The sequence below is a fragment of the Sorex fumeus genome, unplaced genomic scaffold (genome assembly GCF_029834395.1).
Source record: "Sorex fumeus unplaced genomic scaffold, SorFum_2.1 ptg000051l, whole genome shotgun sequence".
NCBI lineage: Eukaryota > Metazoa > Chordata > Mammalia > Eulipotyphla > Soricidae > Sorex > Sorex fumeus.
In genome coordinates, this window is record NW_026606108.1 from 37218329 (window position 1) to 37243009 (window position 24681).

Sequence of the window (24681 nt, forward strand, 5' to 3'; positions counted from 1 at the left end):
GGGCGGAGGAATCGAACTCGGGTCGGCCATGTTGGTCGCTTGTAAGGCGAAACCCTACCCGCTGTGCTATCGCTCCAGCACAAAGCATAGTGTAGGAGATTCTCAAGCCTAGGATGCTTGTGTGCCAAACACCTAAAACAGAGACAAACTGAAAGGTTGTAGTCTATTCTTTTTCTTTCATTTGACAGGAGATTCAAAGGGCAGAGCGGATGAAAAAGTGGAAAGAGAAGCTTGAGAAAAAGTATTACTCTGAAGTCACTGAAGATGACTATCAACCTGTCACTCAACAAGAATTTCGAGAGTAAGCATTTGTTCTAATCAGAGAATATCATGAGTGGGTATGGGGATATGAGTTACATATATTACTTCCCCAAATCCATAACTTCACTGTTATGTCATCTTTTTCCACTTTTCACCCAACTTTAAAGTATTACACTATTTACATTTAAGATGAGAGAACAATTGCTTTAATCCTTCCATCTCTAAAGTTGATATTCAGAACAGTTATTATTCACCACGCAGATTTTGTATGAGATATACAACTGGCTAGACTAGGTTTGAAATTTTACCTTCCAGGGTCAGGGAGGAAAGCTCAAATGTTAGTGCACATGTCTGGCATGAGACAAAGTCCTGAGTTCAATCCCCAACACCTGTGTTCAATCCCCAACATTCATAGATGTAGCCTCTTAAAAGAAAAAAAAAATCTCCCCACTCAAAACTTTTCACAGTAGATGTGTTCCTATGAATTAAAGTGTTATTCTTTATTTCTTCCTAAATAATCCTCTAGACTTTTTTTATATGCTGTGGAACTGGAGAAAGAATTACACTATATCAGCTTAAAACTGAACCGAGTGATGAGAAAAATTTCAACTACGTAACAGAAAAATGGAGGTAAGGGTTTAGGATGCAATCGCTGAACATGTCTAACAATGACTTCCATTTCCTGACTTTATATAAACTTGAAAAGTACAAAACTTCCTGTCTTCAAACTCTCATTAAGGGGCCAGTCTTCAGGGTTATGGCACTTGCCCTGAATATGACTTACTCCAGTTTGATTCTGGCACAAACATGGTCCTCCCCCATGCACTTCAATAGTAACCCATAAGCACCACAGTGCAAGGCTTCAAAACTATCAAAACTAAACCAAAATCACTATTGTTGAGGTCAATAATTACCAAATGATTTCCAGGATTTAGTGCTCCTGAATGAGCCCCACTAAACAATCCATGCCTCCATAGTATACACACACCGGTACACACAAGGTATTGTATAACAAGATTTATTATTCAATTCTAGGAATGTAAAGGGGGAAAGTACAAAAATATGCTGCTTATTGTTCATGGGACAGGTATCTAATTAATAGTTGGGGTAGCAGTAGAGACAGACTCAGTGCTCCACAGAGGGTAAGGACTGTCGGTGCTCTTCTCATTATTTTACCATGTCCTGATTTCCTCTGGCCATAAATATATTAATAAATGCACAGGATTCTGGGGAAAACCATTATACAATATCAAATGAAGTAATATTCTCAACTCCATCCTTACCAATTTGAAGTTTCCTGAGAAAAAGTGAACGAAATCCCCAATCATCTACAGAAAATTTGCTATCTTCAAACTGTAAATTCAAGAGTTTCTAAAGAGATACATTTTAAGTTTTCCAAAAGTTTTCCATGACTACTTTAAAAGCAAAACATGTTCTAAAATGAGAGTAAGGTAGGAGTACCAAAGTTATGAGAAGTCCTGTTATATTTGGAAAGTGTAGGTGAGGGTGCTATGAAGGCCCTGTTTAGATGGTTCAAAGCAGCATTTTGGAAACTCTTCCATTCTTTTTTTGGTTATATAAACCCTCCTAGAAGAGCTTAACCCAAGTAGCATCTTTTGGCCACAAACTCAGTTTCTGATGCTCAACTGATGCTCAACAGTCTCTGAATTTTGAATTTTGAGTAAAGGAACAAAAACATCTACCCACCTTCCTCAGTTCAAGTTCTTCTCTCAGAGTCTGGCTGCCAAATTTCCTTAATAGAATAATTCACAGCATTAAAGAAATGCGGGCTACTGTCTTTGCATCTTCTCCTTATATTTCCCACAAGGGAATGCACAATATGGCCGCTCTTACCTAACCACCCATGTGGCTTAGCAACCTGTTATCCCCACAGCATGCTTCCGGTGGGGCAATTTAAACAAACTCTAAGAACATTAAAGCAAGGGGATACCTGAAAAAAGTCTATATTTAAAACACCTAGTGACAACAAAAACATTTACAGTGACTTAGAACATTAAAGTTCTTTTATTACAAAAGTCTATACAATCAAGTGCAAGACAATGCAATTATATGGGTGGTGATATATATCTATATATTATTTGTATATAGATATAGCATTTAATTGTACCAAAGTAAATCTATCACAAACTGCCTAATTCTACAACCTGAACTATGACACAAATACTGTCACATAGCATTAAGTGCTGCCATGCCACTTTCATCTACTCTATTTGCAGCCAAACATTAACAGTGAATAAAGAACATCATGAAGCAGCTGTTAATTCTAAAATGATACCAGACAGGCCAGACTTATAAAAATATGGTACTCATTATAGATTTAGAATTATAAAGAAGGAATATATTATTTAAAACATTTAAATAGTGCATATGGACATTTTTGCATGTGGTATATAAAATAAAACATTCATATAAAACAATATACAGTGCACATTAAATTAGATGTTTGGATATACTTTTATCTGGAGACTGAAATCAAATGTACACTGCATGCTGGATTCAGATCAAAATTACACATCTTTTGGCATTTTCAATTTCACTTTTGTAGGTGTACACATTGAGTAACTTAGCCACATTAAAAGGAAACCACATGAAAACAACTGTGTTTAGTACTATTTTTGTTTAATTCCCCAACTACACAGTTCATACTAAAGAATATTCCCTCCCCTCAAAATAGGCATTGCACACAATAGGTGAAATGTGAAGTACTAGAAATGCTACTTATTATCAAGCTACTTCATGTGCTTACTATGTTAATAGTGCCAGAAGTCTGAGGTTCATGCTTCCCTCACCTTACTAAAGGATGCTGCAGTAGTTCATTTGTATAGAACAAACTGCTAATATTAGCTAGTTAAGAAAACCATGCATGAGTCATTGCATGCAAATCATGGGCACAGTCAAAGTTGAGACACACTTATCGATCCAGAAAAGCACCAGGAAAAACATATTAACACTTACAGATTAGCCTGAAGAGAATATGCTATTAATGACTGTTACATTGTTAGCATAAGTAAAGTCACCAATCTGTGAAAATATCAGCAGAATATTAGAAGAATGTCTGTAGAAAAGCCGTGCAAAGCCAGAGGAAAAAGAATGTGTTTCAAGGCAATGAAAAGGGCATACCACTACACATATACTCAATCTCCTGCTTTAAACAGCATGTGACTTTGCAAAAGGTGGTCCCTAAAAAAGATGTTTTAGAGGATGTTTTCTGTATGGATTCTGCTGATTGAATAAGAAAAATAATGCAATCCCCTGAAGCTACAAGTAAAAATGCAGTGGTATAGCCCTTGTTAAGAAGAGATTTACTTCAGGCATAATAATTCTTTTGCCAATTCAAACCCATTTAACTGAATACACAAAATCTGAGCACCATCAAAATTCCTACATACTGACATGGCTATTTTCTCACATTATCTGGAAATGGGTTGGGGGGAAGGCGGGGGATGCAGGATCTGATCCAGACAAATCACACACCACCTGCAGATAAAACAGTAACTGAGGAAGCAAATAGTAACTGAAGTCCCAGAGGCAGCATGTGATATGATTCAGTCCTGTGTGTGATGGTATGTGTTTTCACTAGACTAATAATCAGCAAGGTCACTTTTGGTCTACCCACTGTTAGCTTCATCCAGGAGAGGTGAGACCACTGAACTGCAAACATACTACTGGTGAGAATGTGTTACTTTGGGAATTATATAGAAAGGTGTTCCACAGAGGACTTGAATTTCAGTTGATTTTGGTTTTCTAGGAAAACAAACACAATTGCATATGTGCACACTTATAGGCTTTTCTTTCAATTTCAGTCATTCTGTAAGAAAAAGGCAACTGAAGAAGTCAATGTGAAGATCTTCCTCTCAATTTTCTTCAGTAATGAACAACAAAAAATAAAGTTGGTATTAACAAAAAGCTTGTTTTTCCAAAGTTCTTGAAGTTGAAAGGATAAAGTACTAGTCTTCTGCTAACAGGATGTATCTGTAGTACAAAACAATGAAGAAACCTGCATGTTTCCTAAGGTGGAGAATACAGTCTGGTTAACATGGAACATCACACTCCCCAGAGAGGGTCTACTTACCCTCCCATCATTTCTCTAGTGGCACCATAACCAAGTACAAAATGAGACTGAGTGCCTGACAAAATGAACTCAAGTACCAGCCAAGTACACATGATGATAGCTTCAGGGAATACAACTGATTTTAGGATGTTTTCAAGGAGCATATTTTATATGGATTTTGAAGAATCTTGTTTGCTGATAAGAACTTCAAGAAGTCTAAGCTTGGCTTTAATTTTCTTGTATTCCCTGTACTCCTCAAGCACTGGACCTCGATCCTCTTTCTGAGCATTCCTAAGGAAAAAAACAGAAATTGTACTATGATGAGATACAATGTTACCAAATAAAGATCAAATAAATAGCAGCTGTTATTGAAAAATTTGAACCAATTCCCTCAAAATATAACTAAATAAATTATGATTTTTATAGATTTCTCTGGGCTGGAGCGATAGCACAGTGGGTAGGGTGTTTGCCTTGCACATGGCTGACCCGAGTTCGATTCCTCCGCCCCTCTCAGAGAGCCCGGCAAGCTACTGAGAGTATCTCGCCCACACGGCAAAGCCTGGCAAGCTACCCGTGATGTATTCGATATGCCAAACACAGTAACAAGTCTCACGATGGAGACGTTACTGGGCCCGCTTGAGAAAATCGATGAACAACGAGAGGACTGTGACCGTAACCGATAGATTTCTCTAATAATAGACTACATGATGCTATACTAATTAATAACTAGAGGTAACTAGAGGTAAACAAATAGTTTAGTAAGATGCAGTCATTTCAAATATTCACTGAACTAATTCAAAAACGATATGAAACACGCCTGTACCAAAAAATACAGCTTCCTTGCTTACAACTGAACACTCAATGAAAATTTCATTCAACGAGTAAGTATGATTACTAGCAAATACTTCTTCAATAAAATGAAAAAAGTCAATTGGTAAGGGAAAATGCATTCCTGCAACCGAGCTTTTTTTAACCATGTATACCAATCTACATAGAAGATTCTCATATTAATTTAAATAGTTTGAAACTTGCAAGATAGCTACTGGTTTGGTATGACCACACAGTTACTTGGGGAAAAAAAATTTTTTTTTGGTCTGAGAAAATGTAAGCCTTGTTTCTGGCCACCATCTAACTTTCAATTAATTTTCCTTACTTTTAATTGGGCCCCACTGAGGCAACTGTGCATCCAATTAAAGGCACTTTAACACTTTGTTACAGGAATGAAGAGTGCCACACTGATCCACAGCTTGGAAATGAGAACCCTGAAATTACCCAACAGAAAGCCTCAGCCAGCAATGTCTCGGTAGAGGAATCCAAACTAGCTGAGATATCAATCCTGTTATGGGACTTTCTCTAGAGGAAGAAATACAGCGGTTCATAAACATTACCAAAATGTGGGGGCTGAAGAGAGCACAGCGGGTAGGGTGTTTGCCTTGCACGCAGCCTACCCAGGTTCGATTCCCAGCATCCCATATGGTCCCCTGAGCACCGCCAGGAGTAACTCCTGAGTGCAGAGCCAGAAGTAACCCAAAAAGCAAAGAAAAAAAAAAACTAAGGATACAGAATTGAAGAACACTTTAAAAACAATTTTTTTTCACTCAGTGAACCAGAGAAATAGTACAGAAGTTAAGACACTTGTCTAGCATGCTCCGGTGTCAACAATGTTTGGAATCAATAACATCTCATCTTGGAACAGCATTTGCTCCTCCAGGCTACTTTCAGGTGTGGCCCCTGCTCATCTCTGGATTTGCTCACTCACACCCCCCCCCCAAAAAATATCTCCACTCAACCAAGCCTTCTGAGGATAACCTTAAAATATTTTCATCAGCTACCATTTAGCTCTTTTTCTTGCCATGAATAGCAGAGCTTCACAGTATAAAGAACTATTTTTGGAAGACATCGAGCTTCATCCCCAGGGCCTGATCCCCAGGACTATTGCGTGCATCTTAGTAATAGTTCTCAATCTATGACTCCTCATACAGAAAGTACATTTCATAACACAGTAAAAAGAGAAAAAACTTAAGTAGGTACTCAAAAAAAAAAAAAGGTTCTGGATATCAAACCCAGGGTATCATTTGTGCAAAGCACATACTCTCCCATTAAGATACATTTCCAGTCCTTTATGAAATTTCAATAGTGTAAAAGGATTAAAAAAATACATCTGTATTTTTTCAATATTAATATCCTTTTAAATTTTTTCTTGTTGTTTTTGGGCTCTGCACTCAGGAATCACTTCTGGTGAACTCAAGGGACCACATGGTTTGTTGGAAATTAAACCCAGGTCAGCTGTGTGCAAGGCAAGTACCCTACCTGCTGTGTTCTCTCTCCAACCCATAAAAAATACTCTTATTGAAATAATATTGCTTTACATTATTGCTTTACATCATAGGTACATTTAATGTCAACATCCTTATCTAACAATTTATTTCTACTACTATATTTTAACATAGGGCACTGTAAGTTTAAGCAACTTTGTGACATTCAACAAACCTTCCATTTTGTTGATAAAATGCTTCTTCAAATTCCCGTAATGTTTTACGTAACTTCTTTTTTTCAGCTCTGGCTTTCCAAAGTTGTTCCAGTAATTCAGGCCTAAAATTAACATGGGGAAAAAAACATTATTGAAAGAACATTGCTGATTATTTTTCCCCCCAGTGTCGGGGACTGAACCTCATACCTGTAGGGTATATGCCACTGAACCACATCTGATTTGTTTTTAAAAGTGGTTCTAAGCTTGGGTACAAACTAAAGTCAGTTGAGTAAGCTCTGAGAACATACTAATGGCTTGGGGGTCAGCAAGATAGGTAGTATAGATGTTAAAACACTTGGCCTTGCTGGCAGCTGGCTGCTGGTTTGATCCCTGGCATGAAATGGTACCCCCCAAGCACAGAATTAGGAGTGTGGTATGCGTAACATCTAGTTATCACAGTAGCAAAATTGACAAAGGGAAGAAAAAACAAAGGCACAACAAAGGAAAGAAATTATATCCATCATGGAGTTCAAAGATAAAAAAGCTGATAGAGAACATTCTTTTTGAGGGGTGCGACACACTTGGTAGGGCTTGAGGGACCATATCCAGCACCAAAAACCGAACCCAGAGTCAGTACCGCATAAGGCAAAAGTCTTCCCCATTGTACTATCTCCCCAATCCATATAATTCTCATATTGTTTCTCTATTTCGTTACACAGCAAATGTAGGACATTAGTCTTTATTAAACATTAGGACATTTCAAAATTTTTAAATACTAGTTTAATAAAGAAAACATAAAAAACATAATGGGGCCAGGGAGATAGCTTTGCATGCTCTTCAAGCAGGAGCCCTGGGTTCAAGCCCTGGCACTGTCTGGTCTCCCGATCTACTGAGCAGCCCGAGCAGCACTGCATGTGGTCGAAAAACAAAACAAAAAAACAAAAATATGAATGGGCTGGAGAGTTAGTACAGTTGGTAGAATGCTTGTCTTGTGTGTGGCTGCTCCAGGTTTGATCCCTGGCACCCCATAGTTTTCTGAGCCACACCAGGAATGATCCTGACCCTGAGAATCACCACGTGTGGTCCAAAATTTTTAAAAAATAAAGTAGGGGGAAAAGACATGAAAAATATTTGTAAATTACATTTTAAAAAAGGGATGTACTTTTTATATTCAACACTGTGTTTATTCTCTTCAAGTACTAGGTAATTTAACACTGAGTTTCCTTTTCATTGTGGAGGCCACACCCTGTGGTAACTGAAATCATGTGGTACCTGGGAAAGAATCCAGAGCCCGTTCTACCACTTGAGTTGTATTTCTGGCCCCCCCAGGAGCCTCTTAGTATATTCATGGATGGAGTGGGGGACCCCAAGTTCACACCTGGCACTGCTTAGGGGGGTTTTCCAGCAGTACCTGGAGGACAGTACACTGCCAGGATTCAAATCCACATTCCCACATGCGAGGTACATGCTTCAGCCCTTTGAGCTTTCTTCCCAGCTCACATACACATTTCACTGTAAAAATACAAGCTAACACACATACATAGAAGCAGCTCGAGTACTTGACAATCGGAGATCCAGAGCCAGTTTTTCTTGATTTTCCTCAACATCAGATTCTGAGTTTTCAAATGAAGACTGTGCCTGGACAGCAGTTTTTAAGATATCAGTTAACTCAGAGGCCAAACTAACACCATCTTCTTCTTCTTCCTAAAACAGAAAAGTATCCAACAATATAGGTCATGGCTTGCCACTTTTCATTGAAAAATAGATGAAACCGTAATTCCTCCTAAAAATTACCTTGATTTCTTCAAAAAAATGTGCAGTTTCTCCTTCTATGATTGGCTGCAACATCTGACCCCTTCGTTTGGTAGATGGAGAACCCTGTAACATACAAGTAGTTTGGTTTATAAGTAAAGTTCACTTAAAAAGTGAATTGTGAGATGACTTTTTATCCTTAATTTCACAATGGATGAGATTAGATTTTATTTTTAAAACCCTAACAGTGCTTTTTAATTTTTAAAATAATTTCCCAAGAAATGTTTTTACTGCTCTTTTGTTATGTGTATGCAAGTGATAAATGATAATCTATATCCTTATAGAACTCTCTCAAAGAATTCAGTAATTATTTTAAAAATTCCAAGTGAAATCATTAACAGATTTGTTCCTTTTGTGGTTTTAGGGATTGAACCAGGTCCTCACACCCACAGGGGAAGTGCTTAATTGTAGAGGAATAGCTCAAAACAGTTTTTGAAAAATTATTTTTTTACTTCTGAGCTGCATACAACAGTGCTTGGGGCTTACACTCAGCCCTGTGCTCAGGGATCAATCCTGGGACCACATGTGGTATCAGGGATGGACCCTGGGTCAGACACATACCAGTCCTACCTCCTATACTATCTCTCTGGCCCAACACTTCTCCTTTAACTGCAGCCACCAGCTTTCACTGATCTAATACTTTCATTCTTTATACTTTTAAAAAAGTATTATTAACTTCACGGAGACAGAATTCACATATACATGTTCACATTATCATTAAAACTCATCTGTGAAAGTTTTCGATTCAGTACTTGTAATTAATTAATTTCAATTTAGTAGTACTATCCAATTTCAGGACATTTAATTACTAAAAAAATCCTGTACCTGTTTGGAACCCTGCCCTTGGCAAACATAAAACTAAGTTTGGGTCTCTAGGGCCTGGCCTTTTCTAGATTATTCATATAGAATCACAAAAAAGACAGCCTTTTGTGTTTGAATTTTTTCAATGAGTACAAAGTTTTTCATGTAAGTTGTAAAATATGTTTCAGTATTTTAATTATCAAATAATATTCCATTACATGGCTATACCTCAATTTACTTATTCTTCACATAGACATTTGGGATGTTTCTGTATTTTAGCTATGATAAATAGACTATGGACATTAAAGGTTTTTGAGTGGATATAAATTCCATTGTGTTGGGCATATATTTAAAAGGAGAATGCCAGGTCCTATGATTAACCTTTTGAGAGAACTGCCAAGCATTTTTAATGGCTCCATGACTTTACTCCCAACTGCCCAGGCAGCGCTGAAGGGATCTGCTTTCTCCATCCCGCACCAACAACTTTCTTTTGATTACATACTATCAGTATACTAAGTGGTATCTGAATGTGCTACTGGGAGGGACTTTTTTTGGGGAGGGGGGAGGGGGGAGGGGGGAAGCTGTGGGGAGAGGGCAGGTGTGTGCTCCTTTCTTCTTAGTAAGGGGAGCCCCTGTTAGGGTGGAGGTTTCTCAGGCCACTCCCAGCAAAATTTGGCCCAGCTGTGTGAACCCTATGATGCTTAGGTCCAGTGAGGAGGCGCTACTTGGGCAAAAAGTGTGCCGGGAGCCAGCAGGGCCTGCCTGATCATGGCAAAGTGAGGGTATTGTAGAGCCAGGACCAGTCAAGGCCTCTGTGCCCTTGGGTTATATCCCCAAACCTGAGCATGATTTCTGTTTACATTTCCTAATTAACAACGCTGAACAACCTTTTATATGGTTAATAAACATAATTGTATCTTTTCCAGAGAACTGTTTATTGTAATCCTTTGCCCATATATTAAGCTGAATCAGTCAAATTTTTATTGCTGAATTTTACGAGTCCTTTATATATTCTGCACACAAGTTCCTTATCAGACATATGATTTGCTAACATTTTCTGCCACTCTGGAAAAAAATCTCTCTCTTCAATTTTTCAAGTGTCCTTTGGTGCACCAAAAGTTGCCTTTAAAAACAAAAAGTGAAGTCCATTTTAATTTTTTCTGTTGTCACTGTGTTTTTGGTGTTGTATTTAGGAAAATATCGCCCTAATCCATGATCACATAGGTTTATTCTTTTATTTCCTAAATATATCATTATATGTACATATAGTTACATGTATATAGTCTTAAGCAGTTTCAGCTTTTACATTTTAAGTCTAGGATCCATCTTGAATTACTTTTTGTACATGGTGTGAGGCAATCACACAATTTATTTTTTTGCATGAGAGCAGCTAGGCTGTGTTAACACTATTTGTTGAAAACCTATTCTTTCTACAAGCTGGAGAGATGGCACTGCAGGCCAGGTTTTGCCTTGCACACAGATGACCCAAGTTAGATCCCCAGTATCCCAGGAGTGATCCCTAAGTGCAGAGCCAGGAACAAGCCCGGAGAAGCAGGGCATGGCAAAAAAAAAAAAGGGGGGGGGGGGCAAGAAATTTTTCTTTACAGTAGAATTTTTACCATAAACCTTTAGATTTAACAAGTCTCACAATGAAAACGTTATGCTGCTCGCTCAAGCAAATCGATGAACAATGGGAGGACAGTGCTACAGTGCTAAACCTTTAGACTATAATTTTCTTTTTTATGAAAAATAAGAAGTACTATTTAGAAATAGTACTCGAGCATTTAGAAATACTTGTTTCAAACCTGTGAAATTAGGGCCAACGAGAGTGCACAGGAGACCGGGAACATGCTTTGATTATAGGAGCCTGGTTTGAACTCCAATACCACATGATCCCCTGATCATCACCAGAAGTGGTCCTGAGAACAGGGCGGGGAATAGCCCTATAAAAAAAAAAATCCAGTGTGGCCCCCAAACTAAATACACGAAAAAGTAAAATCTGTGGAAATCTAAAATGTTTTTATAAAGAAAATCCAAAGACTTTACTCTTAGAAAATTATGAAAATGTTAGTAACACACAATGCACTTTATAGTCAAAGGATAAAATCTGTACATCATAAACTAAGTAGAATACATAGCCTAGCTAATTATATATAAAAATACATTTAAAAAAGCTAATTATATATAAATTTAAAAATACTGAGATGGTCAATTTAAAAAAGACCCTAACAGGGCCTAGGAGGATAGCTAGCTCAACAAACTGGACGACATGTTTTGCACGCAAGGAAGCCTGGGTATCACATGGCTACCTAACCACTGCCATGAGTGACCCCTCAGCACTGCCAGAATAAAAAGCAGAAACAAATTTAAAAATACCAGCTTTTATGAGGAATAAATGAAAACTGCTCAGTAAAAAGGTCAAATAATAGGAATCTTCAAATACTGATTAGGAGCAGGCAGTGCAAGTACTAAGGAACTCACACGAAGTACCTATTCAAGACAAAAAGCCTGTAAAAATTTAGCTCAGGTGAATTTCTATTTGAGCTGAGAGAAATCTAGAGTCGTATGTCTAATAGCATTAATTTTATTTTGTTTGTTTTGGGTTTTATAGCCATTTCCAGATTTGCTCAGAGCTTATGTCTAGTTCTGTATTCAGGGATAACTCCTGAACCACGGTACCATATGTGTTACTCAGGAACTCCAAGGACCATATGTGGTCCCAGGGATAGAATTCACGCTGGACATATGAGTGTCAAGTGCTGCACCTGCTGTATGCTCTCTCCAGCCTGGTTCTGTTTTGTTTTGCTTCACGAGGGGCACACCCAGCTGTGATTAGGTCTTACTCCTGTTTTGTGCTCAGACATCACTCCTGGTGGTTAGGGGAACTGTGTGATACTGGGGATCAAACCAGGGTAAGCCACATGCGAGCCAAGTGCCTTCAGCTCTGTACTATTCTCTGACCCCTAATGGCCTAACACTAATTTGAAGAATGAAACTAATTTGTATCTAAATATTAGTTTTCATTTTTCTTTTAAAATGCACATAAATATAGAAGTATGAAGTTGACATAAGGAGGGAGAGGAGAAAAGTACACTATAATGTATTAAGCATTATGTCATTAAAGCACACACTCTTTTTATTAAAAAATCTGAACTTGAAAAAATATACATATTTATTATGCAACTGAGTGGACACTATGGTGACATCCATTACAAAACACCCTTATTTTAGTGTTTTGGGTCACACCTGGAGGTGCTCAGAGCTTTTGCACTTGAGGACCCTCCTGGAAGGGCTCAGGGTACATGTGCCATTCCCAAAATTGAACCCAGGTCAATCTCGTATAAGAGCCTTACCCTCTGAAGTTATCTCTTCAGCCCCTTTAACAGGTGTCTTTTCAATGAAATAAATTAAACAGAAAAAACTTAGCCAAGGTTTCAAAACAGGGGAGGTGTTTTAATTTTATGAAATAGCTAATCCTGGGTATTTTCACTTTTAAGTCTCAGTATCAATGCCTATGAAACAATGCTATATCAGATTCTACCTGTTAGGACTTAGGACAAAAATCACACATCAAATGCTTCTGAAAGGGGCTGGAGCGATAGTAAAGCGGGTATGGCTTTTGACTTGCAAGCGGCCAACCTGGGTTCGATCTCGGGCAACCCATAAGGTCCCCTGAGCACCTCCAGGAGTAATTCCTGAGTGCAGAGCCAGGAGTAACCCCTGAGCATCGCCAGGTATGACCCTAAAAGACCAAAAAAAAAAAAAAAAAAAAAAAAAAAAAAGCTTCTAGAAGTGCTCGGTAAATAGCAGTCACATTGATAGTCTCCTACTCTTTTCACATCAGTAATCTTATTTTTTCATACATACAATTCTAGCCAACTGGGCTGTACTTCTCCAATATACCACAATCACCAGGTTTTTTTTAAAGAGCAAGTCTCAGTAAAACTTACAAGAACAGGGGTGATGCTAGCTCTTGTCAGCATCTGTTTTACAAGTCTGTATCTATCATAAAGAGGTTTAACAATATGCCTTTCTTCCCTGGTCACCTGAAGAAAAAAAAATAATAACTAGTCATCAGAAATCTAGAGTCTCATGCTCTACCGACTGAGCTAGCTGGGAAAATGTCTAAAACTTTAATAATGACTTTCTCCTCACCACCACCACCCCCCCGCCAATTTTTAAAAAGCTATTTAAAATAAGTAGTCAATTTCCTAAATTAAAAAAAAGCTATTTTTAAAAAATAAAAATAGGTGACAGAAATGATTTGTGGTCTTAAGAAAAAAATTTTTAATCTTTTTAGCAATAGACACATTACCGGCCTTCCATGTTGACTTTCATAGAAAAGAAGACTTTTCTGGAGAGAAGTTTTCTCTTCTACCAAATGATCTTTAGTCATTTTCTAAAAGTAAAAAGAAACAAAACTCCATTGGCACCATCATTATTCTCATTCCACAATATACGGAAGTAGGCTCTCTCTGGGCTGGGGAGGTAGTTCAAAGGCTGGATGCACACAGTATGTAGGAGTCCCAGGTTCAATCCCTAGCACCAGATGGTCCTGAGTTCTACACAAGGAGCAGTTGCTGAACAGCACCTGGTGGTCAATGCAAGTGTGGTCTCCCCCCAAAAAAGAATGTGCTGTTTGTTTATGGTTTTGTAGGCGACATTTTCCAAGTGTGTACACATTCTAATACATAATAAACAGATGCCAATATACTCGGCCTGATGGGATAACTGCAACTGAGTGAATTTGGGTAAGGTACGTAAATTTACCCCTTTTTTGTTCAACATCCTAATTGGGTATTCATTTAATTAAGATCTGATGAAGACTGAACAAGGTAATAGGTAAGATAAGCATTTACAATAGTATTAAATTTGCATATTTTATAATTTTAGTCTTCTATAACTAGAGAAACCACACACACACACACACACACACACACACACACACACACATACACACACACCAACCACAGACGCATACAGTTTTGGTGAGTGTTTTTTTTCAGGTCTCACCCAGTAGTGCTCAGGGCTTAGTCCTGACTCTGCATCAGGGATCACTCCTGTAGGTACTCAGGGGACCATATAGAGTGCCAGGAATCAAACCCAGGTTGGCCACATGCAAGGCAAGCACCTACCTCTATTTCTCTGGTCTCATCTTTGAAGTTTCATTTTTTTTCTTTTTGGGTCACACCCAGTGACGCTCAGGGGTTACTCCTAGCTCTGCACTCAGAAATTACTCCTGCTGATACTCGGGGAACCATATGGGATGCTGAGGATCGAACCTGGGTCGGCCACGCATAAAGCAAAAGTCCTACCTGCTATACCATCGCTCCAGTCCCCAGCTTACATCTTTGATCCAGTATTTCTGCTAAACTGTCAATATACACTGGCACAGAACAATGGAAAGATCCTAAAAAAACTCAATAATGTCAATATTGTCAATGTCAACCTTAGCCTTAGCCTATAACCTGTTTCCCTTCATCTGGGACTTTCTTTACACTATAATACTCTTCTCTAATCTTTTAGAACTCAGAATAGTACAGCAGGCAGGATATCCCAAATTCCTTTGTCCTCGGATCTTCTCCACTTGTTCCATAGGACATTTCCCACCTGCCTAGTACTAGGAATCAACCCAGGACATCATTCATGCAAGGCAACTTCTCTACCACCAAGCTACATGCTAGTACTAGGAACACCTTTTAACATTTCAATATTAAATACTGCATTGAGTATACTTTATTTCCAATTATTATAGTAATTGCATCTTACCAGAATGAAATGAAATAAAAATTCACTGGATAATTATTTTCCTATACAAGTATTTAGGGGAAAGGGAGAGGAGGGCTTAGTATTTGGTGGCTACTCCTAGATCTATTCTTAGGGTACCATGCAGAGCCAGGGCTTGAAACAGTATAGACCATGGACAAGGTGAATACCTTAACCTATTTTATCTATCCAATGCAACCAATAAAATTTTAGATTATGTATGTTCAGTGGAGACAGGGGCAGACTTTGTAAAATACTGTAATTATATCTTTGCATAGAGAAGGGCAGGTTCCATCCCTGGCACATGGTTCCTTGAGCACCAATAGGAGCAATCACTGAACACCAAGCCAGAAACAGCTGAGCTCTGTTGTGGCTCAAATTTTTTTTAAGTTTTTTTCAAAAAATATCATAATTTCAACCTCAAGCTTAAACCTTAAACATAGGATAACAGATATAAACACAAATGACCCAAGCCAAAGAATTTGTTGGAAATAGAGAAGAGAATTCAGTCTAAAATGAAACTGGAAACAAGTAGAGGAAAGGGAACTAAATAGAATTTCTAAAGCAACTCTGTTGAAAGAAAAAGATCTAGCATTTAGAACATGAGAGAAGCACACTGCTGTCAAAAAAGTTCACTCAGACACACCAATGCCTCAACTCAAAGTTCACTAAAAATTCAATACTCACAAGAATTATTCTGGTTAACTAAGACTGCCCAGGGGCTGGATAGACAGTACACTGAATAAGATGTCTGCCTTGCACACTGATGACCTGACATGGCCTTATCCCCAGGCCCCTAGTTAGTCCTCTGAGCATCCCCAGGTGTGGCCCAAAAACAAAATCATGACACATGTCTGGGCCAGAGACTTAGTACAGCAGGCAGGGCTTTTTGCCTTGCACATGACCAACCTGGGCTCATCCCTGACACCCCATATGATTCCCCTGAGCCCTGCCAGGATTCCTAAAGCCCTGAGCATCAGTGGCGGGGGTTGGGGGATTAGGGGGATGACACACAATGACAGACAACCATGACACTCCTCTAAGCATGGCCTTTACTGAGCAACGATTATTAAAAGATAAAAATTATGTTTATAATAAACATCTCCTTAGTATTTTACTGACACACACATTCATGCCCACGCAAGTCACAAGAGAAGGGACCCAGCAGAATCATAAAATATGACCTGTCAGGTCGAGCACATATTAAGAACTCAAAAAATATTACAAGAGCAGGATGAGGAGGTTAGTCCAAACGGCCAGAGTGCATGGCTTACATGAATGAGGCCCTGAGTAATCTCCAGTATATCATAACCTCACTGACTTTCAGCACCGCCAGATGTGTTCTTAGTGGCCTACGCTTTCCTCTCCCTGGCCCTGCACTGCCAAGTGTGGTCCCAGTTTCCATGTGCATGGACAGATGAGTATGGTCCCCACAATGATTACACACAAAGATAGTCAGAATTCAAACTAAGGTATGTTTCATGCTCTTTACATACTTACCTTACCAGCCACCTCCAATATAAATTATTAGCATTCTAGATTTTTTGTTTTATTATAGTGACGCAGTCCCTGAGTGATCTGAGCACTTCTGGTGGCTAAGAAAATGTTTCTGTATCTACAAACTTGTGGAGTATACTTAGCCAATCAGACTACCTAGGTATCTCTAAGCAAGTGTCAAGACTTGTTTTGTTCAAAAAATTGTAAAAGCAAGTCTGAGAGTAAAAAGATAGCTAAAAGATTACCTTGATATCTTCTGGAAGACACCTCTCCACACGTTTTTCTTTCAGTCTTTTCAGAATAAGTTCAAGAGTTGCTTCTTTAGACGGCTTCTTCTCCTTCTGAATGATCCTGGATTCATCTTCGTTTTCTTCATCTTCATGGTCTAGGGAAGAGCCAAAGCTTTTTGGAAGAGTGTTGCTACGTGGACGTGTCTGAGGTACAAATTCGCCATCAGAGCTTTTGTGTTTTGCATCTACATTCCAGAACCAAGAGGTTAGAGCAATAATATTTTAGCTAAAATGAAATAAATTAAAGTGAAATAGCAGATAGGAAAAATAATACATTAACGGAATACTAGCTCTGGTATTTCAACAGTATATGAAATGTTTAAACTATGGTATGAGTTATAGTATGATATGTTATAGCTATATATTAAAGTTAACATACGCCATTATATAGTATGTTATAAGAAAGCTAAGGTGATGAGAATAATAATTCACTCTTTGTGTGTGTGTGTGTGTGTGTGTGTGTGTGTGTGTGTGTGTGTGTGCGCGCGCAAGAGGACTATGCCAAGTAGTTCTCAGGGCTTATTTTCGGCTCTGTGCTCAGGGAACATTCCCTGTAATGCTTGGGGGACAATATGTGGTGCCAAGGATTGAGCTCAGGTTGGTAGTGTGCAAGACAAGTGCCTTACCTGCTATGCTATCTCTATGGCACATAAGTCCCTCTTTTATCCAATAAACAGAAAGATGCTTTGATGAGTATAAGATATAATAGTAAACACAATCAGCATGATCCTAATTTCTAATGTACCAAAAGGCAAGGAAAAACAAAAACCAAGTAACCCAATTCATTAATGTCTCAAAATACCAAGCACTGTAAAAAGAGAAAATATGGGGGCCAAAGTGATAGGACAGTGGGGATAGGGTGTTTGCCTTGCACAGGACCAACTCAGTTTTTATCCCTAGCACCACAGTTGCACCAGGAGTGATCACTTAGTGCAAAGTCAGGAGTAATTCCTGAGCACCGCCAGGTGTGGGTTTAAAAGAGAGAGAGAGAGAGAGAGAGAGAGAAGATTAAATATGGGCTCCTTGTACATGGGAGACATGGGTTTGTACTGTATGATTCCCTGGAACTGCTAAACTGCTGCCCCCTGCCTCCATCAGAGTTAGGAGTAGCCCTGATCACTGTCAGGGGTCACCCAATCATTCTCGTCTTGCCTTCCCTGCCAAAAAAAAAGAAACTGTTAAGACTGCTAAAAAGGTGTGTACTTTATGAAGACAACTGCTCTAGGTGGGAATGACAAATAAGAGGTTTCTAAACTGGTGGACATTATAGTCAAACATGTTATGGATGCTATCCTAAAACACACAATTTGAGTGAAAGTTTTTAATCCAATTGAGGAATAATCTATGCTAAGGACTAAAGACTGACATGTTAAAAGATAAAGAATGAAAGAAGGGATAAAATGAGTAGTGGTGCAAGGTCTTTAAAGACATGGCAAGGAGTCTGAACTTTATTCCAGGTGAAAGGAGAGCCCACTGAACAGTTCAGAGTAAGATAAAAGTTATTCCATTTTTATAATTCCGGGGCAAAAGAGTTTGTTACAGGACTAAGCACATATATGCTTTGGAAGCAGGAGGCCTGAATTCAATTCATAGCACTGCATAGTAATCCAACCACCAGGGAGCAGCCCCTAAGCACGGAACCAGTAGTAGCTCCCAAGCATTGCTTGGTGTGGCTAAAAAGTAAATGTAGGAGAACAGTAATTCTGATTGTTGTGTAGAGAATGGAATGTAAGACAATAAAAATTTTAAAAAACTGGAAAATTAACTAGGAAAACAGTGCTAATTTAACAGCATCCATTAGTAATGCATACATTCAAAGTAATGATAGTTATTGATGGTTAGAAACAGGCATTAATAGTAAAAATGCATAAACCGTAAGAGAGAATTCTAAAAAAGAGAAACTTTTTTAACCAGATGGTACCCTGAACCCTCCAGGAGTAACATCTGAGCACACAGCCAGGAGTAAGCCCTGAGCACTGCTGGGTATGGCCCCCAAACAAACAAATTTTTTCACTGCTATAGCTTTATTTTTTTTTTAATATAGCTCCAGCCCCTGAACCCTGGAGCTTTTATTTTTTTATTTGTTTTTGCTTTTTGGGTCACACCCAGCGATGCTCAGGGGTTATTCCTGGCTTTGCACTCAGGAGTCACTCCTGGCGGTGCTCGGGGGACCATATGGGATGCTGGGAATTGAACCTGGGTCGGCCGTGTGCAAGGCAAACGCCCTCCCCGCTGCGCTATTGCTCCAGCCCCATCACTGCTATAGCTTTAGACAATCTACAAGTATTTAGTATGTAAAAGTAAGTTTTAAGTGTTTTTTTTTTTGGTTTTTGAGCAGTATTTGGCAGTGCTCAGCAATCAGTCCTGGCAAGACTGGGGGACCATTTGGGGCATTGGGGATAGAACCTAGGTCAGTTGTGTGCAAGGCAAGCACCCTACCTGCTGTTCTTTTTCTTTCTTCTCCCTCTCCTCTCCCTCTTCCCTCTTCTCCCTCCCCTCCCCCCCCCTCTCTCTCTCTCTCTCTCTCCCTCTCTCTCTCCCCCCACATACTAAGGCTTTTGAATAATTCAAAAGAATAAATGGTTATGCACCAAGTTATAAACTCGTACTTGATATCTAATGTTTAAGTTTGTTACCCCCACCCCTAATTTTTAGGTATTAACAATTACTTAAAAGCATTGTTATTAAACACCAATACTGTAAACATATCTTAGCAATTGCTGTACTGAACTAATACGCAGAAATCACTAACTAGTTTTGATCCGAGGAGTTGAAGTTTAGTTTTGGGGGCCGGATTGATAGTACAGTGGGTAGGGTGTTTGCCTTGCACGCAGCCGAGCTGGGTTCAATCCCCAGCATCCCATAGATCCCCCAAGCAACACCAGGAGGAATTCCTGAGTGCAGAGCCAGAGTTAACCCCTGAGTATCACTGAGTATGACCCAAAAAGAAAAAAAAAAATAGATTTTGTAGTATAAACAGCTTCTTATGATTAATCAGTTTTAGATGAAATACCAAGATTAAGTTCCAAAAGTCAAAATTGCTTGCTTGAATTACTTCAAACAGACTTTAAAATATACCATCACCTGGGGCGACTAAAACCTCATGGGAAGGGGGATGTTCCCGGCTCATCCTTCACGCCCTACCGAGGTCACCAGTTGCCCCCCACGAGCGGCTCTCCGGCACGGCCATGGCCCCAGAAGCACAAGGACTTAATGCAGAGCCCAGCAGCTTGCAGCAGAAAAGTGATCGGACTATGCGTTAATCCATGCCACCATGTCTGCCCAGAGGGGAAAAGGTGTTGGTCCCTTCCGCCTTCTTCCCTCTGGAAAGAAAGATAGCAGCCCCTTGGGAGCCTTGTGGAAAGTCAGGTATGAGCCGGTGGTGATGGGGGTGGTGATGGGGCGACTAAAACCTCATGGGAAGGGGGGCGTTCCTGGCTCGTCCTTCACAGGCTACCGAGGTCACCAGTTGCCCCCCACGAGCGGCTCTCCGGCACGGCCTTGGCTCCAGAGCACAGAAACCAATCTCTTAATTATCTGACTCTCAGTAGAAATACTTCAGGGTTAATAAGTAAAATAGCAGAAATCCAAAACTGCGCGGCCGCTATTCTTGAACCCAGCTGTAGAAAGCAAATCATTTCACAATGCTTTTTCAGCATGTCTGATTTGGGGGTGTAAACTCTAAATAATAATGGTGCATCTTTTATCGAAACAATGAATCTAGCCAAAGTAGATAGAGTGTTAACTAGAATTCATCTGCCTCACAGGCATTAGGAGGGGTGAGAGGGTGGGGGTTTATTGGGGTTCTTCGTAGTGAAAAATAAGTATTGGTAAGGGGAAATGTGTTTGATATTTGCATGACCGAGACCTAAACCTGAAAACTTTGTAACTTTTTCCCACAGTGATTCAATAAATAAATAAATTTAAATATATATATAAATACCATCACCTTTATATAAATTTATATGAATCAAGGTGTACTTCAAAATTACATGACTAATATAAAATTTTAAAAATACAACACCAGGGGCTGGAGAGATAGCACAGCAGGCAGGGCGTTTGCCTTGCACGCGGCTGACCCGGGTTCGATTCCCAGCATCCCATATGGTCCCCTGAGCACCTCCAGGAGTAACTCCTGAGTGCAGAGCCAGGAGTAACCCCTGTGCATCACCAGGTGTGACCCCCCCAAAAAAAAGCAAAAAAAAAAATACATCACCAAATTCGCACATTTTATACCTTTAATTTGCTTCCGGAGTTTAGTAAGCTCTGTCATCCATTTTAATACCTTTGGATTAGCTGCAATGTCACTGTAGGAGGGCTGAAAAATTAAACAGAATCACCAACACCATTGTGGTCAGCAACGTGCAATGCCCACACTATTCTACAGTACAGAGATTTCACCCAATTCTTACTTTAATCTTACCTCAACTATGTATGGCAGGATTTTTAAGTATGTAAAACAGAAGTTCTTCATGTCAGAATTTAGCCACTGGTAGAAGCCAGATTTGAATAAGGATCATCATATTCAGTATAGTACTCTTTCTACATCATAGGTTCTAATTACTGACCTTCTTTCCTCTTTAGTATTTATACTTTTTCTTTGTTTTGTTGAGGTGGAGGGAGGATATTACTGGCTCCATGATTAGGAGTGACCCCTGGCAGTATTCAGGGGGCCAGATGAAGTACTAGTGTCATCATCCACCACAGGAGCGTTCAAGACAAGTGCACTTCTCTCCCATACAAGCTCTCCGGTCCAATAATTATGGATTTTGAGGGAGCAGAAATGGTATTCAAATAAATTGAAAACTTAAAAGTACTTGCTTTTGCAATTCTAAAGCTGTTCTTTAACAAATGGAAATACAAAGTTGCAACTGTGCATATCTCAGATTATTTTTGAGGAAACAATAAACTAATGTTCTCTCAAGACAGCGCCTGGCTGTCCTTGCCGGGGCCCCTTGGAGGGGGGGCGGGTCGAGTCTCCCTCCCCGCCCCGACGAGAGCTCCGGCAGCCGAAGGCCTCCAGAACCAGCCACCACCATGCTGAGACCACTCTCCACACGCATGAAGGTTCCAGCAGAGGAACAAAGTCATGCAGGTCCTGGGGCCGAGACATCCAAGCCTGCTCGGATCGGGGCTGAGCATCCTCCACCCAGATCCTCCACCTTCCAGTAGGCAGGGGTCACACCCACCAACTGGCCCCCTGGCACCGTGTAATCCCATCAATGGCCAAGATCCATAGACTATAAAACCCAGCTCCCGGGCCGTGACATCTTTTTTTCTCATTCTTACTTTGGACAAACCAGCAGGCTACCGAATGTAACCTGCTCACATGGCAGAGTCTGGCAAACTCCCCGTGGCGTACCCACTATGCCAAATACCAGTAACAATGATGGGTCTCATTCTCCTAACCCTGAAAGAGTCTTGAATATGGCACTTTTTAAAAATCTCAGGGCTAGAACGAAGGAGACATTACTGGGGCCTGCTCGAAGCAATCGACAAACAACAGGATGGTCATGATCGTGATCTCTCAAGAAGCTCTCTGTTTTAATACATATACTGGACTATCCTACAAACTTACCTTGCTTTTCCTTTCCCTTTCAAACTGTTCCTCAAATTGTCTGATTTTTTTCTGAAGTTTCTTAACCAATTGATATGGTGTTCTATCTTCTCTTTTTTCATCTTTTGAACTAAAGGATGATCTTCGAATTCTGAATTCAAAAAACGGTGAAGACCGTACATTAGTATCATGTTCTCTTCACTCAACTCTTATTGCTCTGATACAGAACAATTACCAAGAAGTGTATTTTTTAATGTGATGAATAGGGATTTGGTTCAAGTGGTGACCACGTCTAGTGCCCTAGGTTTTATTTTCTGGTAAACGGTACCTAGGGCACTGCCTGTGTGATCCCAGTAGTGTCCAAGCACTGCTGAGTTGCGGCCATGGGACACCACACCACCCCAGGGCACAACTAGTGAAATAAAAAAATAAAGTGAAGATAAGGCCTTAACATTAAAGGGCAAATGGTAAAAGGAAGTGTTACATGCTGTAATGTAATCTAATATAGGTAATGATGAAAAGAATTTGAAATCGTTTGAAAGTTGGGCAGAGAGAGAAAAGTAATAGTAGCTGAGAGCAAATCCTTCACTTGTTAAAGTGAAAGAAAATGTTTTTGATATTCAGAATCAATTTACAGTTTTTACAATAAAAACATTAAAGACTGGTAAGCACCACTTATTAAATTCCCTTCTACAATTCTATGTTTTAAATCGTTAATAAATAAATACACTATCAGGAAATGTCTAAGAACAAATCTCAAATACTACACTACCCTGAAGAACTCAGAATTAAGGGCCATAGTAATTACAGATCACAAAATATGTTCATGGAAGAGGGGCAGAGCTTTGGACTTCCGATACGGAAGACTAATTCTCCCACAAACCCTAAGTATTTTTCAGTAATCACTTAAGTACATAAAATCATATACCGAGCAAAAGAAAGTGCTTTAGATGAGGACTCCATTGTTTCTGGGTCATGGAGGAAACGCTGGCTTTGCCCAAAATCTAAACTACGATGTGATAATACTGGAGGATAGTCTTCTTCCAGGGGGTGATGGTTCATTCTTCCAGCCTGTGGAGACAGCTGAGCTTCTCCAGACTCTGAATCTTCCTGCCAAGACTTAAAAGCAGGAAATGGCTCTGCAAAACAAAGAATAGTACCATGGGTCTCAATTTTACATGGGGGAGGGGGAGAAATCAGCTATAATTCTTTACATTATGTCAATTAAACAGTAGTTTATTAAAATTTACTCTATATGTGTGTACATATATATACGTACATATATACACACGTGTGTGTCTGTATATAAGTTTTTGAAAAATAGGATATCTTCATCGCCTACTATAGGGTAATGTTATCTGAACTCAATGTTTTTCAGCTCAGTTCTATTTTCACAGAGAATGTTAGATCATAAATTTCTGAACTCAGATGCAAAGCAAGAAAGAACACTGTCAAGCACTTTAAAATTATATTAAATAATTTTTTATGTCAGAGGAAGTATTCATTTAGAAACAATAAACACTAGTCCTCAGTAAGATTTAGCTTAGCTTGATAATGCCACATGAAATGTTTCTTGTCAAGTGGCTATCTGAAGAAACAGAAGCCATTCCCAACACTATACAGAATACTATCAAAGGGAGCTCTTTGACTCTAAAACAACTATAACATTTTGGAAGCCAGGGATGTGGCACACTGGTAAGAACACATGCTCAAAAACTCAGACTCCAGCTGGGTTCATTCCCCGGCACCATAAAAAAATACATATTTTTTATAAATACATATTTTTAATTCCCAAAAAACATTAGCTCATCTGAGAGCATATGGTCTCCAACATTAATCTGTGGCAGTTATTTTGTTATATTCAACTTGTAATACATATTTAAATAAACACAATATTATCTATAAAATTTAATATCATTAATTCTTCTCAAGCATATTTTAATTGTTTGCAAATAAAACCAGATGGATCTGGCTGATGCCTTAACATACATAGATTTGATTATATACAGAACATATATATATATAAAAAAAACACACAATCCACAATATATTCCAAATACAAAACTAACTTCATGTATCACTGGAGACCAGGAGTGGGGGAAAAAACATTTCCATCTGTACAGACTTTATAACTTTAATTCAAAACTATTATGCT

At 39.2% G+C, this 24681-nt stretch overlaps 2 protein-coding genes across 12 annotated transcripts in view; one reads left to right on the forward strand and one right to left on the reverse strand.

Moving 5' to 3' along the window:
• The window catches only part of PKD2L2 (polycystin 2 like 2, transient receptor potential cation channel), a 50675-nt gene extending 46262 nt beyond the window's left edge, over positions 1-4413 (forward strand). Inside the window, exons 13-14 of the mRNA XM_056124678.1 lie at positions 189-301; positions 4374-4413. Coding sequence (XP_055980653.1) covers positions 189-301; positions 4374-4413 — 153 coding nt within the window. The remainder of the gene's footprint in view (positions 1-188; positions 302-4373) is intronic.
• FAM13B (family with sequence similarity 13 member B) overlaps positions 1170-24681 on the reverse strand; it is a 93553-nt gene continuing 70041 nt past the window's right edge. For 4 of the 11 annotated variants that reach the window (XM_056124667.1, XM_056124677.1, XM_056124668.1 and 1 more), the window contains 10 exons: positions 23455-23665; positions 22548-22677; positions 21206-21287; positions 16925-17154; positions 13732-13815; positions 13367-13462; positions 8598-8681; positions 8344-8507; positions 6824-6925; positions 1170-4624 (listed from right to left, as the gene is read on the reverse strand). In XM_056124667.1, coding sequence (XP_055980642.1) covers positions 4501-4624; positions 6824-6925; positions 8344-8507; positions 8598-8681; positions 13367-13462; positions 13732-13815; positions 16925-17154; positions 21206-21287; positions 22548-22677; positions 23455-23665 — 1307 coding nt within the window. In that variant the 3' untranslated portion in view covers positions 1170-4500. The remainder of the gene's footprint in view (positions 4625-6823; positions 6926-8343; positions 8508-8597; positions 8682-13366; positions 13463-13731; positions 13816-16924; positions 17155-21205; positions 21288-22547; positions 22678-23454; positions 23666-24681) is intronic. The other 7 variants (XM_056124676.1, XM_056124671.1, XM_056124669.1 and 4 more) reach the window with 5 other exon arrangements.